General features: G+C 35.1%; 3 protein-coding genes and 1 non-coding gene across 6 annotated transcripts in view; all 4 read left to right on the top strand.

The window, feature by feature from the left end:
- Window positions 1-3,977: 3,977 nt before the first annotated feature.
- LOC133721716 (intermediate cleaving peptidase 55, mitochondrial) lies at window positions 3,978-9,995 on the top strand. Its single transcript, XM_062148403.1, has 14 exons — window positions 3,978-4,204; window positions 4,423-4,497; window positions 4,568-4,831; window positions 5,268-5,360; window positions 5,823-6,029; window positions 6,461-6,564; window positions 6,732-6,798; window positions 6,927-7,034; window positions 7,591-7,683; window positions 7,785-7,899; window positions 8,422-8,492; window positions 8,688-8,743; window positions 9,181-9,241; window positions 9,638-9,995. Exons 1-14 carry the CDS (start codon window positions 4,157-4,159, stop codon window positions 9,749-9,751), a joined length of 1,476 nt encoding a protein of 491 aa, XP_062004387.1. The 5' UTR covers window positions 3,978-4,156; the 3' UTR covers window positions 9,752-9,995.
- Window positions 9,450-9,561, top strand: LOC133724003 (small nucleolar RNA U19). The gene has a single exon (XR_009853422.1). It is a non-coding gene; the product is annotated as a small nucleolar RNA U19 (small nucleolar RNA).
- A 403-nt stretch (window positions 9,996-10,398) lies between the features above and the next one.
- LOC133721717 (UMP-CMP kinase 3-like) lies at window positions 10,399-11,974 on the top strand. Of its 2 annotated transcripts, none has more exons than XM_062148404.1 (2): window positions 10,399-10,532; window positions 11,094-11,974. In XM_062148404.1, the coding sequence occupies exon 2, from the start codon at window positions 11,117-11,119 to the stop codon at window positions 11,744-11,746; it is 630 nt and encodes a 209-aa protein (XP_062004388.1). In that variant the 5' UTR covers window positions 10,399-10,532; window positions 11,094-11,116; the 3' UTR covers window positions 11,747-11,974. The 2 variants fall into 2 exon arrangements, with proteins under 2 accessions (XP_062004388.1, XP_062004389.1); XM_062148405.1 differs by having other exon boundaries at window positions 10,413-10,532; window positions 11,103-11,974.
- The window catches only part of LOC133721718 (UMP-CMP kinase 4-like), a 29,710-nt gene continuing 24,733 nt past the window's right edge, over window positions 10,422-15,398 (top strand). The window contains exon 1 of one of the 2 annotated variants that reach the window (XM_062148406.1): window positions 10,422-10,532. The gene's annotated coding sequence lies outside the window, so the exon portion shown is untranslated. The remainder of the gene's footprint in view (window positions 10,533-15,398) is intronic. The other variant, XM_062148407.1, reaches the window with a different exon arrangement.

A 15,398-nucleotide genomic window follows, 5' to 3' on the forward strand; every position in this document is an offset into this window, starting at 1 on the left:
CAATTAGCGAGACCCATAAAGTTCCTTAATAGTGATAGAGGTGGTGAATATGAAGCCTTTGATGAATTCTGCAAAGAACATGGCATAAGACACAATTATACTATGCCGTATACACCACAACAAAATGGCATCGTAGAAAGAAGAAATAGAACCCTAATGGAGATGACAAGATCAATGATGTCCCATGCAGACTTGCCTTTTCATTTTTGGGGAGAAGCGTTGTCCACTGCTTCATATTTACTAAATAAAGTAAATACTAAGGCTAAACCATTAACACCATACAAATTATGGCATGAACGAAAACCAGACTTGCCAAACTTAAAAGTCTGGGGTTGCAAGGTACATGTTTTGATTTCAAAACCACTTAGAGATAATTTAAATTCTAAGACTTTGGAATGTAAATTCATTGGATATCCCGAAAATAGTATGGGATATCGCTTTTATCACCAAGATAAAGGATTGATAGAAAGCAGAGATGCTGCTTTTATAGAAACCACTGATGTGTTACTCCAATTCAAGAGTTTGACTTGGAAGCAAACCAGGATGACTTTGATTATGACCAACTTGGTAATCATGACATTATTCATGATCAAGTGGGAGATATAGATATTGATGATCATGACAATGACATGGATATAGATATGAATGATGATGATCAAAATATGATTGATATGATGTCCTTTGATCCTGATAACAATGTTCAAAACAGTGGGAGAAAAAAAAGAAAAAGGGAACCATCTAAAAGATTGAAGGATCATTATGTTTTCAATCTTGAAGAGTTAGATGAATTAGTGGGAGACCCAAAAAATTTAAAGAATCAATGGATGGATTTGATTCACAACAATGGCAAGAAGCCATGGAAGAGGAAATAGATTCCATCAAGAAAAAAAAAGTTTGGGAACTAGTTGACTTGCCTGTTGGAAGGAAACCCATTGGTTGTAAATGGGTACTTCGGAAAAAGTTTAAAGCTGATGGTACCTTAGATAGATACAAAGCCCGTTTAGTGGCTAAAGGTTATACACAAAAATCAGGTATAGACTTTGTTGATACATATTCTTCGGTTGCAAAGTCTCAATCCATTAGAATACTCATGGCAATTATTGTAAGAATGAATTTAGAACTCCACCAACTAGATGTCAAAACAGCTTTTCTTAATGGAGATTTCAAGGAAGACATCTATATGGTTCAACCAGAAGGATTTCATGTGAAAGAACTTGAAAACAAAGTCTATAAGTTAAAGAAATCATTGCATGGACTTAAACAATCATCTAGACAATGGTATTTAAAGTTTCACCAAGCTATCCTTGAGATAGGTTATCAAATGAACAGACTAGATCACTGTGTATATACTTGGAAGTGTCAAGACAAGTTTTGTCTCTTGTCTCTTTATGTAGATGATATCTTGCTTGCTGGAAATTGCATGGACATGATTACTAAAACAAAATCATATCTAGATTCCAAGTTTGAGATGAAAGATATGAGAGAAGCTTCCTATGTCTTGGGAATAAAGATTACTAGGGATAGAAACTCCAAAATACTATACTTGGACCAAGAGAACTATCTGGATAAGATCTTTAAAAGATTCAATATGATAGAATGCAACTCAGTTAGTACGCCCATTAGTAAGGGAACAATTCTTACAAAAAAGATATGTCCTACACAAGAAGAAGAAATAAAATACATGAAAAATGTTCTATATGCTCAAGCCATGGCTAGCTTGATGTATGCAATGACAAGTACTGGACCAGACATTTGTCATGCTGTAGGATTAGTAAGCAAATATCAATCTAATCCTGACAAAGAACATTGACAAGAGGTTTAAAGGATTATGATATATCTGAAAGGCACTCAAGGTATGAACTTTGTTTTGGAATAAGTTATTTATATTTGATTTGCTATAGTGATGCAGATTTCGTTGGAGACTTGAATGACAGAAAGTCCACAAGCGGTAACATCATTTTATTTTGTGGAACTGCTGTTTCTTGGTTAAGTAAGAAACATGGATGTGTTGCAAAGTCAACCATGGAGGCAGAATATATTTCTTGTAGCACATTGGTAAGTACTGCAGTATGGGCCAAACGTTTTATAGATTATATGAATATATGTATAGCTAAAAAGGCTGTTGATGTGTTTTGTGATAATAAGTCCGCCATCTTCCTGATTAAAAGTGGAGCAAATAGTTCCAAAGAAAAACACATTGACGTAAAGTATTACAAGATATAGTGGAAAGAGGTGAAGTAAAAGTCGACTACTACCCTCTGAACAGATGGTGGCTGATCCTATGACCAAAGGATTAACTCTAGAAAAATTCAGAGAGCATGTTTGTAAAATAGGTTTAAAATCATCTAGATGTGATTAAGCATGCTGGTAAGTATCATTGTAGTGTTTTAAGGACGCCTAAAAATGACAATTGATACAATTCTATATGACTAAAATTGGTCGGAAATAAGATAGAGGCATTAACTACGAAACAAAATTATAACAAATCTTCTTGTTTGTAAAATCCACTTTGAGGCAACGAGAATGAATTTGTATAATATTCGAGTTAGTGCGGATTATTAAGTCACCATTAATATTAGGTGTGGATGATTAAAAGTCCTAATATATGAGAATGGTGCCAACTTATTAAATGAGATAAGTTGTGGTCAGATGGAAAATGATTCAAAAGCCTGCGCACGTGGTAAAGGAAATCATTATCTGACGGTTGGAAAGTCCAGAGTAATCAGATATATGATACTCAGAATGGATATCCAAATAAATTAGGATGAATAGTTAAGAGCAGTGATTGCAATTAATTAAATAAGTAACACTCAGTAAAAATATCCAGAACCTGGCAACCATTAGAAACTTGAATCATCATGATCAAGTGGGAGATGTTGGAATATGATCATGTGATTAAATGGCTTCACAATGAGTATGCTATGTGTGAGGAGATGTACCATAACATTGGTGCATCAAGACGCACTTGAATAAGGAAATTCACATATCTTGAAAATGTACAATTATATGGAACTGAATGGGTACATGTGTGCTGATAATTATAATTATATATGCTAATAATTATAATTATAGTGAAGAGGTATAAATAATCAATAGTCACATCTCTTCACTCAAGAGGCACAATGGTTAAGGTCTATAAAAGAAACCTCAATCCCTTCCATTGTCATTCATTCAGAGATTTGTATTTCCCTTGTTGTGTCTAGATCAAAGACACCATACCATTGTGATCAACAGTCTAACGACACTAATCACAACGATCATTTTCTATATTTTCCATCAATCACATGATTCTTATCCCTTTTCACAAACAAGCTGGTTTTGTCTACAGCTCCTCTAACATATTCTTTGCTCCACAAATGAGTGCACAAATGCTCATATCATACCCTAGGAGTATGTTTCAATCCATACGAAGTTTTCTTAAGTCTGTACACATGATCAGGATTGCAGGGATCTTTGAATCGCTGAGGTTGTTCTACATACACCTCCTCTTGTAAGAAACCATTAAGAAAATCACTTATGACATCCACTTGGGACAACTTAAAACGAAGATGACATTGATATACAAATACTAACCTAACTGGGTTTGCAACACAGACACCAATCCCAGTATGCACAAAGACACACAACATCGTGAAATGCAATGTAATTAGCTGTGGCGTAACATGAAGAGTCAATAGAAGCATTGAGTTTCCATTTCATACGACAGAGTCTTCATCCTAAACATGACACAACTTTAGCTTAGACTTATGACTAAAATTTTATATTAAGAATGCCAATATGTGACTTAATTAATTTTGACCTATACTAATATAATTAATTTTAATTTTCAAAGGTCAAGAACTTCATAGTAATCAACCTAATTATTTCTTATTTATCAAGAAAAGCTTAATTATTTCTTATGTTTTCTTTAAAAAGGAAACAACAGATTAAAGTTTAGGAAAATAAAAATAAAAATAAAATAGAAGTGGATTCTGGTTGTTAAGGATGACACCTACTGTATTTCAGGGGAGGCTTTGGGTGTGTCTAGCTAAAACCCCTAACCATATCCAACTTAAACCCTAAAACCCCAAAACCCGAAAGTTGGATTGCCCTCTTCAACACTATAGTCTCCAGCTTTTGATTCTTCAGATTAAAAGGTATCTGTGAAAGCAGCAAAATGCGGATTCTTATTGGAAAACTTCTGCAGAGAATTTCATACAAGCAGGTATTCCTTTATCATTTGAATTGTTTATTTGATCTGTTGGGCTGAATATTGAACTGGGTAGTGATCCATTTCTGCCCAAATCGTCCCTTTTCTGCTGAACTTCCAAATTTTTATAGCATTTGGTGAAAAAAAATGGTGTCTTTAATCTAACCCATATGGTTCAGTAAGTAGATATATTGAAGTGAAGCTAAAGTCTTGTACTTGAATTGGATTTACAGACTATGGGACGCCGTTCATTTTGCACCAAGAACATTGTTGACATTGGGCAGCCAACTCCTTCATCTCATCCACAGGTAGTGATTGTTCACATTGTGTTGTTCTTGGTGTCAATTATTGCGTTGTAATTGTTGTTTGGATTTGCAGTTGATGAAAGAAGGGGAGATTACGCCCGGCATATCTTTGGAGGAATACATATTGAGAAGAAAAAGGTTGTTGGATGTGCTCCCAGAGAATGGCTTGGCCATCTTTGCAGCTGCGCCGGTGAAGATGATGAATGATGTTGTTCCTTATACGTATCGGCAAGATGCTGATTACTCGTACATTACTGGCTGCCAGCAACCTGGTGGCGTGGCGATCTTGGGTCATGAATGCGGTTTTTGCATGTTCATGCCTGAACCAACAACTCAAGTATGCTCAGCCTTGTATGATAGTATTTTATATCCTGTGCTAAGTTCTGTTTCGTTTTTACTTAGTTTTAGCTGGAGTGGATTCACAGAATCATATTTGTATTCATTTGTCCTATCAGAATCCATCTCTTGTATTTTTCTCAAGAAAAGTGAATACAAAGCAATTTGAGATATATGGTTCACAATATTAAACACACATCAAGTATGGGTTATATTTTTTCGCTGGTCAAGGAAGGTGTTTATATGCTAATATATAATGTTATCTGAAATGTGCATGTTATTATTGTTGTCTGAGAAAGTTGTCATTTCAAAAGGTAGCTGCCATGTATCATGTTACTAATCTGTGCATATAGTTTACTTGTGGCTGCAATGTATTTTACACAGATAGATAAGCTTCCTTACGTCATTTATTTTTTCTGACGTATGCTTATGTGTAGGATGTGACTTGGCAAGGACAAACTGCAGGAATTAGTGCAGCACTAGAAGTATTTAAGGCTGATAAAGCATATCCAATGAGCAAATTACGGGAGGTTAGTTGAATACTACTGATATTTGAAGCCTACCGAAATGTGCCAATTTAAATTAAAAGAAAATCAGCTAATTGTAATGTCCTATTCTCTGAATATGCATACTTGTATACATTTCAGTAGATTTGGGAGTTGAGCATTAATCATGAACGTTTTGGTAAGATCACTTAACATCAGCTACATAGAGATGTTTCCCATATCACCAACAAAAATCCATACGGTGTTATCATACTCATACCAAATGCCACAAACCAGCACATACCCTTGTAAAACATGTCTAAGTGTAGCAATTGTTTGTTCAGAATTGGCATGATTAGTGGTTTTATTCCCTTAAACTGTCCTCTTAGCTCGTTTTCATATAGAAACATTCTGAAGTTCTTGGCTGGTGTGGTTTAACAGCTGCTTGGATCCTTTTTATGCATTTTATCATTATATGTACATTGCCTTTTCTTTTACTGACTGCAGATCCTCCCAGATTTTATGAGGAGATCGTCCAAGCTGTTCCACAATGTGCAGACGGCTGTACCAACATATATGGAATTGGATGCCTTTCAGAAAGCAGCTACCTCTGGAGAAGTGAAAGATGTTTCAGTTCTCACACATCAGTTACGGTTGATAAAGTCATCGGCAGAGCTCAAGTTAATGAGAGAGTCTGCAGCAATTGCTTGCCAGGTACTCAATTCAATCCCACTGCTAACTATTTCATAAGCCCATATGTCCTACCACATTCTGTCTCATTGTGCAAATCTATAGCATATATGTAGGCTTCACATTGGATCCATGTTGGGTTATACAGTTGGTTCAGAATTCAGATCATACCATTTCAGTAAGAGTAGGTCTACAATTGTTAAGTGATCATCCAATTTTTACTGCACATCATAATCAGGAGGCATTCGTCTTTTTGTTTTTCATGTTATATGACTTGTTATATAATGTTTAAAGCTGTTCCTGCAATATCATATAGTATATCATAAAAGCTTGTAGTACTGCTATATTATTGAAAAGCAAAAGCTTGTAGTACTACTATATATTTGAAAAGTAGTAATACTGGATATTCCTGGCTTATATTAATAGTAAAAAATTTATATATTGGTCTTGGACAGGCTCTGTTGCAGACAATGTTACATTCAAAGATACATCCTTATGAGGGTATGCTCTCAGCTAAGATGGAATATGAATGCAAAATGAGGGGTGCCCAGAGAATGGCGTAAGCTTTTTTCTTTTCTGGATGGTCTCATCCAAAACGTAATTTATTATATAACTCGCTATTATAGCTGAAATTTGGTTTTCTAAGATAATCATTTGATGGTTTTTGTCAGTACTTTACAATTTTTTTTTTTTTGGAGGATTCGCTAATTTCATTCTCCATTACAGGTTCAACCCTGTGGTTGGTGGAGGGCCTAATGCTAGTGTAATACATTATTCTCGAAATGATCAGAAAGTGAGTTGATTACCAAATCCAATGTCTACTTTTTCTGGTCACAATCTAGATTAGTAAAACGAAAGAATTCTATTTGTTCTTAGGGAGCCCTTGTATACTTACAAAGATTGATATGGATTGTTGTGCAGATAAAGGGAGGAGATCTTGTCTTGATGGATGTTGGTTGCGAATTTCATGGTTATGTCAGTGATCTAACCCGCACCTGGCCACCCTGTGGTAGCTTTTCTTCAGCTCAAGTATGGATGGCTAAATGTTTCTTCACCTTTTTAATTGGATTTTAAATAATGATTTATAATCTATCAAAGCTGTTAAAAAGTTTCTTTTTAACATTTAAACTTTATGTGTTTATCTTTGGACACAATATCTCACATGAGTATGCTACTAGGAATTGAAACTCACTTAATTGGGGGCATCTCTGCTTCTTGTAAACATAGTCTGGATTACCTTCGATTTATGATAAAATCAATAATCTATCTATCTAGCTTTCTTCTTTTCCATTTCTCTTAAATTGAGGCTGGGAGTTACAACTGTAGTTTCGTACTGGCTTGCAATCTTACGAACATATCTATGTTTTAGAGTCAAATGCTTTCCTTCTGGTATGCAAAAGTCTAGTATTATCTGTCTCCATTAATTCACAACGTCATAGACTTGGCCTGCATTGCTTCTCAAAAAGAGCTGCCACATCTTGACAGCAGCTTTCAGCCGATATCCTTGACCTTTTTTTGTTCTCTTGTTATTATTCTGTTGCTTTCTATTGATAAATGAGGCTTATCAATGAGGTCTATATTTCAGGAAGAGCTATATGATCTTATTCTGCAAACAAACAAGGAATGCGTGAAGCTTTGCAAACCTGGTGCTACCATTCGGCAAATACACAACTTTTCTGTATGATCCTTTGAAACAAATTTGTATTTGTTAATTTTCTAGTACAGAATTTCATCTTTGCTTTATGAGACCTAATCTTACCTAATGACTTGCATGCATAGGTTGACATGCTTCAAAAAGGACTCAAAGAGATTGGGATTCTGAAGGAGGACTCTAGACGTAGTTCCCACTATCAGTTGAGCCGTTCCTACCATCAGCTGAACCCTACTTCCATAGGTTTCTCTATCCATCCCTAGTCAGCAATTTCAGTTTTTTTATATTTGTACTAGGCATGTGTTTTGACTCTCCTTGTAATGACTAAGCAAGAAAAGTACTGCCAATTTTCTGGATGATTGCCTTTCCTTTTCCTTCTCACTCTTTTTTTATTAAGAATTGAAACTAAAATATCTGTTTGTTAATCTATATTCTTTAAATTTTAAACAGTTTGGAACTTTGGATCAACAGTTATTTCACATTAAAAAACTCTCCCCATGTGTAAACCTGTCCTGCCACTATAGAGCTCAGCCATATCAAATTCAATATATATTGGGAGAGTCACAGATTTGAATTTAGGATCCTGCTATAATTTCCATTTATGACTGCTCTTTGAAGATTACTGTTCAGATTTGTATCAGTAGTTATTACATATCTTAACAATGAAAATTCCAATAATTTAGTTTTTGAACTGGTTAAGCAGGATGATGTGTTAAAAAGATATTTTGTGATAAAAGTTTTTTTGCCTCTTCCTTTTCTGTCCAGGTCACTATCTAGGAATGGATGTCCATGATTGTTCTAAGGTCAGCTACGACCATCCTTTGACGTCCGGTGTTGTAAGTTGGCTCCCTTAGCGAAGAACATGCATCTTTCTAGCTTATATATGTTTATTTTTTTCAATTTACCTGCTTTATAGTTGAAATGATGACAGTGTTGCATTAATTGTTGTGTCAGTTGTGTGTACACATACTCTGGCCAGCAAGGCTGCTTCATTGTTTTTTTTTTGACAAGATCGTTCTGTTTGTACACAGGTGATAACAATTGAACCAGGAATCTACATCCCATTGTTCTCTAATATTCCTGAGAGGTACTTTTTAGCTTAGTTTAGTTTGGAAAAAAAATGTTCTTTTACTAAATTTAAAATACCACGAATCAGTTTGGCAGATATTAAAAAGAAAAAAAAAATGCTCGATTAATCCGCAAATCACTCATAAGCCAGGCTCATGTAAAAGTTGCCGTTGGCCTTGGACAATTAGTTTTATATTGAAGAGACTAGTCATCCCAGCAAGAGTTATTTGATGCAATAAGCTGACTGCACCAAACATCATACTTATCTCCAACTTTTCATAATCTTTTGTTGTTAATTTTCAACATGAAAGATTCCTCAACACATTCTTGAATGTGAAACATTTGATGCTTATGAATATCTCCTACATAGGGAATCAATCAGTCCTACCCATTCTTTTTAACCTTCTTGCTTTAAATGTTTTGATACACTTCTGATGTGTTGAGGATGTACTGCAGGTATCAAGGCATCGGGATAAGGATTGAGGATGAGGTCCTTATTACAGACACGGGTTGTGAGGTATCATTGAGACTAATCATATTTATTATATGACCAATTGTTTTAAATTCAGTGCAACTTCCTGGTTGCAGCTTTCAATATCACCATGCTGTTAAACTTCCTAAATTGTTTGCATTTACGTAGCTTTCATCTTTATGTAGTCTCTTGGCATTCATTTTCTGTCTGTCATTGCCGCTTTGAGTAGCCATATGAATTGGATTTGGTTTTCATATGGTTTAGTTAAGAGGCAAATATTAATTCACTTTCTATAATGACTGAAGCCTTATTGAGGGGACAAAGTCACCTGTCATCAATTGTTCTCCAAGCCGCTTCACACATTCTCTATCTGGTCTAGATTTTCACAATTCATTGACCTAAACAAATTTATAACAAGCACGAGATTTCTGTGCACATCAGGTCCTAACTGGGTCAATTCCAAAAGAAGTTAAACACATTGAATCCTTGCTAAACAACTTTCATCATGGAACTGTAAAGGAGAGCCACAGTAATCAGATGGTTTCATTCAGTTGATGTTCCCCTGTAAATTGAAAGCAACGAAAGATGGGAATTTGCTTGCGGTTTTCCAAGACATTCATACCATATTGTAATCGATGAGGAGCCATTGGAGGCATTTTTCTGCAGTTGTTTGATGGGCGAGCTCGGCCGATTTATGTATTAAAGTTTGAATCTTTATAAAATATGTTTGTTGCCAAAACTTCTGGCTAATTTCAATACAAAAGCAGTGAATATCATTTCCTGATTGCTGCTTTCATAATGATGATGGTAAATGTTTCTATTCAATTCAAAGTTTCATTTAGATGGGTCTTGGTTGGACGTTGATGTTTGTTTTGCCAGTTATCCGCCATCCATAAACGATTATTATTTGAGCTTGGTGTCATTTTTTCGATGAATTAATCAAATATTAACCAAAAGGAGAATATATTTAATAACTATTGGTCAATCAAATTTCATGTCAAAAATCCTATCTTGGCAGATTTTCATGGTCAAAAATCCTATCTTGGCAGATTTTCATGTCAAATCAGCTAACCAAATTTTCATGCTTGAAAAATGCCCAAAAGTTTATTTTTTACAGTGGTGTGATAAAGTTTACTGTCTGAGAGCTAACAGTAAAAAAAAAAAGATAAATAAAAAAGTTAACTTTTTCCAAAAGTTTCAGTTTTTCTATAGCCAATCAGCATATATACCTGAAATTATACTACCATCTCCGCTCCAATTGAAACAGATCTGCTAGCTCTGCTGTCTGAATCCTCCATCTCATCGCGGATCTGGTTTCACAGCTCACCCAGATCAGGTAGTTTTAACTCTTTCCTAGATCACTTTTTTATTGAGTTCTATGTTGTTCATGTTTGTTTTACCATTGATTAGAATTCTAGATTTACCCTCTTGGGTTTCTTACATTCCATTCCAATGTACATGATGAAATTGTTATCATGGAATATGGTTTTCATGTTATGCTATCATCTTTCTTACATTAGTCACTTTAATGATCAGATCAGTATGTGTTTGCTTTGTTTTGCTAATGAATCTGCGTAATTTGGTGCAAAATTAAATCAGCAATGATACTGAAATTTTGATTTGATTTGTATAGCCTCAGCTTGTGTAGATCACACAGTTTTATAGGATTGTCAGAAACCACATTGCTCTTGTTAATTAGGAGTTGACTATTATTTTGATTGTGATATACATTGCATTTGATTGTTCGTATTATTATTGTGATTGTTGTAGTCGAATTTTATTATGTGTTGAATCTGGATATATGTTGCATTCTTAAAAGGAAAATTTGCTAGAAGCAATAGCAGTGCTTATTTCTCTTTTGGATGTACTTGAGATTTTACAGTTGCGGATGTTTTAGTTTGTGCAGATTCAGAGACGACAATGGGAACAGCTGTGGGCGCAGTCGACAACAAGGAGACAGCTCGAAGCTTAGCTGATCTGAATCCTAGTGTAGTGTTTGTCTTGGGTGGTCCAGGCAGTGGAAAGGGTACCCAATGTGCAAACATTGTTAAGCATTTTGGGTACACCCATCTCAGTGCTGGTGATCTTCTACGAGCTGAAAGGAATTCTGGTTCTGAAAATGGAACCATGATTTCGAACATGATCAAAGAAGGACAAATTGTTCCTGCGGTGGTGACGATTAAACTTCTGGAGCGAGCAATGCTGGAGAGTGGTAATGACAAGTTTCTCATCGATGGGTTTCCTCGTAATGAAGAAAACCGTGCTGCATTTGAGGATGTGACTAAAATCGTGCCCTCATTCGTCCTGTATTTTGTTTGTTCTGAAGAAGAGATGGAGAGGCGCCTTTTGAGTAGGAACCAGGGAAGAGAGGATGATAATGTAGAAACAATAAGGAAGAGGTTTAAGGTTTTTCTAGAGTCTACTGAAAAAGTTTTAGAGTACTATAACGCCCAGGGGAAGGTTCGAAAGATTGATGCTGGGAGGCCTATTGAAGAGGTTTTCGAGTCAGTGAAAGGCATTTTTGGCCCCAAAAATGAGAAGGCCGATTAGTTATTGCAATGGGGAGTTCAAGATAGAGAGATTTTATTTCTATTGATGCATTTTCCTGCAGGTACCTGATGTGTTCTGTATCAAAATCTAAATAATTCTTGATTGTTACCATTTTGTTTGGTGCTTTGATTTGTTTATGTAATAGTGCATACTGTGGAGTAAAGTATTGCTCTGTTGTGTATCTTTTCCAGATTGGTGATTTCATAATGATGATGTTAAATGATTCAATCTCTCTGTCTCATTTATCTTGATGTCACCTGCAATGCATAGAATTTGCCTTGAATGTAGTATCTCTAATGTTCAACTAATATGATCCAACCAGACCAAACTAACTTGAGTAACTTCCCCAAACGCACAGTGAGGACATAAATGTTCAATGGATTTCACATCTGCTCAACTGAAATGTTCATTTAAATGGGTCTGGTTTGGACATTGTCACATTGACACGTTTTGGTAAACAACAACCAACTAGAATATTGTTATTCCTTTTTTATGAAACTGTTGCACGCAGATCGGAGCATTGTATGTTTCGGTTATATATAATCTTGTGTTTTTATAACATGTATGTGACTACATGCCGTTTAGATATTTCTCGTCCTTGTAAAAGTGAGGACCCTAATCACCAAACTATCCGTGAACGATGAAAACATCAGCTTGGTGTGAGTTTTGACTCACATTCTTCATGGAGGTATTAGGTTCATGAATCCAACATGATTGAATTCAGCAGATCAATACCAAGTGGAAAATGTATTTTATCAATCACTTTTTGTAAACCCAAATTTTCTCCCCAAAGATTTGTAGTTGGCTACACGAAACTATGAAAATTTAACCAACATGAGGGGTATCCTAGACTATATGGTATGAAATCCAAACCGAACAACAATATCTTAACATTAACCATCAGAAAATGCTAAAAGATAGTCCTTTGCTGTAGTTAAGACTTAAGAAAACGTCCTTGTCTGATAAATACAAGGGTTAAGCTAGCTCACTTTGAAAGGAAACTCTACCAAAATCATGTCTGTGGGCTGTGGCAATATTTTCTACCTCTATTGTTGAACAAATGTTCATATGTTCCTTCGGGGATATTTGATACAGATTTGGACCAAAATTATGTGTATGACATGTACAAAACAGAGATCTTAAGAGATATCAAAATTTAAAAGAGATAAAGTATTAAGTGTCTACTAGTTAATTCATTTTTTTTTTAACGAGATATGAGGTATCAAATCAGTCTGGTTATGTTAGCGAATTAGTAATACACCTACCAAACCAATATTTGAACTGAGATCTACGAGGGTATTACAACAAAGGTAGACTAATCTTCCACCATAGACGTACGAACCCGAATGCCCCTCAACATGAGGGTAATCCTAGACTTTATGGTATGAACTCCAAACCGTACAACAACATCTTAATCTCTTAACCCCTAAGAAAATGCTAAAAGATAGTGACTATCTGATAGTCTTTGCTTTGTCCTGTGTTAACAAACGTCCTCGTCCAGGGGCGGAACCATGTTAATGGATGCAGGGGTCCGGCCCCCCCCCCCCCCCCCCCCCCCAAGTCCTTGGTAGTTGGTCCACTCACAATACAATACAGTGAGATGCATTTACCAAATATATTTAAATGAGAAAAGGAAAGAGTTAACTTAACAAATAAATACAAGGGACGAGCGAGCTTATTTTGGAAGGAAACTATTGGTATAGTATGTATATGACAAATGTTTTTCTACTTCTATTGTTAAACAAATTTGTTCTTTAGGAGACATTCAGATACGTAACTCGACTAAAATTATGCATATGACATGTACAAAGCTCATTTCCGATGATTTTAACAGATATCGACCTTGAAAACAGCAATAACACTCATTCAGCAACAATGAATCCGCATTTTCCCTTCGGGTATAGCCTTACTTGGCATGCAAAAATTGATTAGGTGATGGACTTCATAACTGCTAGAGTCTTCGAAAGAAACCTCCAAACTATATAAATTATGTGGTGGGCCTGGCTGCCGATACTTGGCATGCAAAAATTGATTAGGTGATGGACTTATTGATGTGACCGTCTGCATTTTCCCCATCAGCCCATCTTTCTCTTCTCTCTGTAATCTGGACTTCTGGACATATCAAATAGATATCAACTCCCATTAATAGGTCACCGTTCCCAACTATATACTACGTGGAGCACTACTATTTGTTCTGAGCTTAACCCTGCTCTTCCCAACTGAACGCCATTAGTCCCATTACTCCTCCCAACCGTCTTGGACACATACCTCTAACCCCTCCCTACCCCTACTATCAAGGACTAAAATATCGAATATCGAGTATATATCGACAGCTCAAAAATTAGAAATTTCGACGGAAATATCGATATCGGTAAATATTCGAGAAAAATGATGGAAATCTAGAGAATAATTCAGAAATTTTGAATGAAACTTTTGCATACGTTTATTTGATCGATTATCTACTATAGTTTCAAAGAAAATGTTGAATAAACATTGTTACATATTAGGTTGTGGTGAATTAAAATATGCTTAGTCGTTTGAAATTTCTTGAAACTTAAAACTCTCGATATTTTTAAAATATATGGAATAATAAATATAATTAATTAGCCCAATAAAATAGACTATATAAACCAAAGACTTAGTAATATTAAATAATTATGTACCTGATGTTTTAGTAATATCAAATAATTATGTACCTGATGTTGTATTATTGAAATAAGAGCATAAGAGTTTCTCCAAAACAAAAAACAAAAAACAAAAATAAGAGCATAAGATATATTTGGTGTGAACCATCAGGTTGCGGAAGATGAATAAATACAATGAGAATGTTGTATTTTCTATAGTAAAAGGTTATTCATAATTTATAGATATGTATTTATATAAAAACATTTACCAATGAAGCAAAGCTCATTCTGGCGAGAATGGTTGAGTTGCTTTGATTCTCTACAAACAACCAAGGTTCAGTTGAGATATGAGTTTAAGTTTAATTTTCGTGCTTAATAATAGTGTATTTACAAATTGTCCTACATATCTTAGATTCATTATGAACTTTCTTTCTAAAAAAAGAGAGAACAAGAGCTACCATTAGAATGGTAGATACTAGATTGATTTTTTTTTTTTTTTTTTTGATACGGAAAGAAGTATACTAGATTGATTGCCCTCCTACATGTAAATGCAAGATTGTGATACCAACTACCAAAGTATCATTAACTTTAATAAATATCATTAAATTTGGAATTGGGCAGATGACATTAATAATCCTTGAAAGAAAAAAAGAAAAAAATAAAATTAAAAAAACGGTCTTTATCTGGGTAAAGTACTCTGCCCTATGGATTTGGCTTCTCTGCTATAACTATAATTTGCTAGAAAAAAAAAGTGCATCATCTGGCCCTTAAAACTTCTTGATGTTTCTTGATGTGGCATCAGCTGGCCCTTAAAACTATATCTGACGGCTATGATGAAATCCAAGCTAATTATAGCAAAGTAAATTATAGCAGAGAAGCCAAGTCCCCTCTATGCCCCAATCTAAAAAAAGGTCAGGTCTTTAAACACAACCAAATGGCTTATTTAGCAATTGTTGTGATACAAGAGGGCAACAGTAGAGTGGCTTTGTTGATAATTTGGAGAACCCACAAGGGCAAAGTTCTAACTC

This window comes from Rosa rugosa, chromosome 7, assembly GCF_958449725.1.
Source record: "Rosa rugosa chromosome 7, drRosRugo1.1, whole genome shotgun sequence".
NCBI lineage: Eukaryota > Viridiplantae > Streptophyta > Magnoliopsida > Rosales > Rosaceae > Rosa > Rosa rugosa.

Coding starts and splice junctions, on each gene's coding strand:
- LOC133721716 (XM_062148403.1), top strand. CDS start 4,157: ATGCGGATTCTTATTGGAAAACTTCTGCAGAGAATTTCATACAAGCAG. Junction 4,832..5,267: donor TGCCTGAACCAACAACTCAA/GTATGCTCAGCC, acceptor GCTTATGTGTAG/GATGTGACTTGGCAAGGACA. Junction 6,030..6,460: donor CTGCAGCAATTGCTTGCCAG/GTACTCAATTCA, acceptor GGTCTTGGACAG/GCTCTGTTGCAGACAATGTT.
- LOC133721717 (XM_062148404.1), top strand. CDS start 11,117: ATGGGAACAGCTGTGGGCGCAGTCGACAACAAGGAGACAGCTCGAAGC.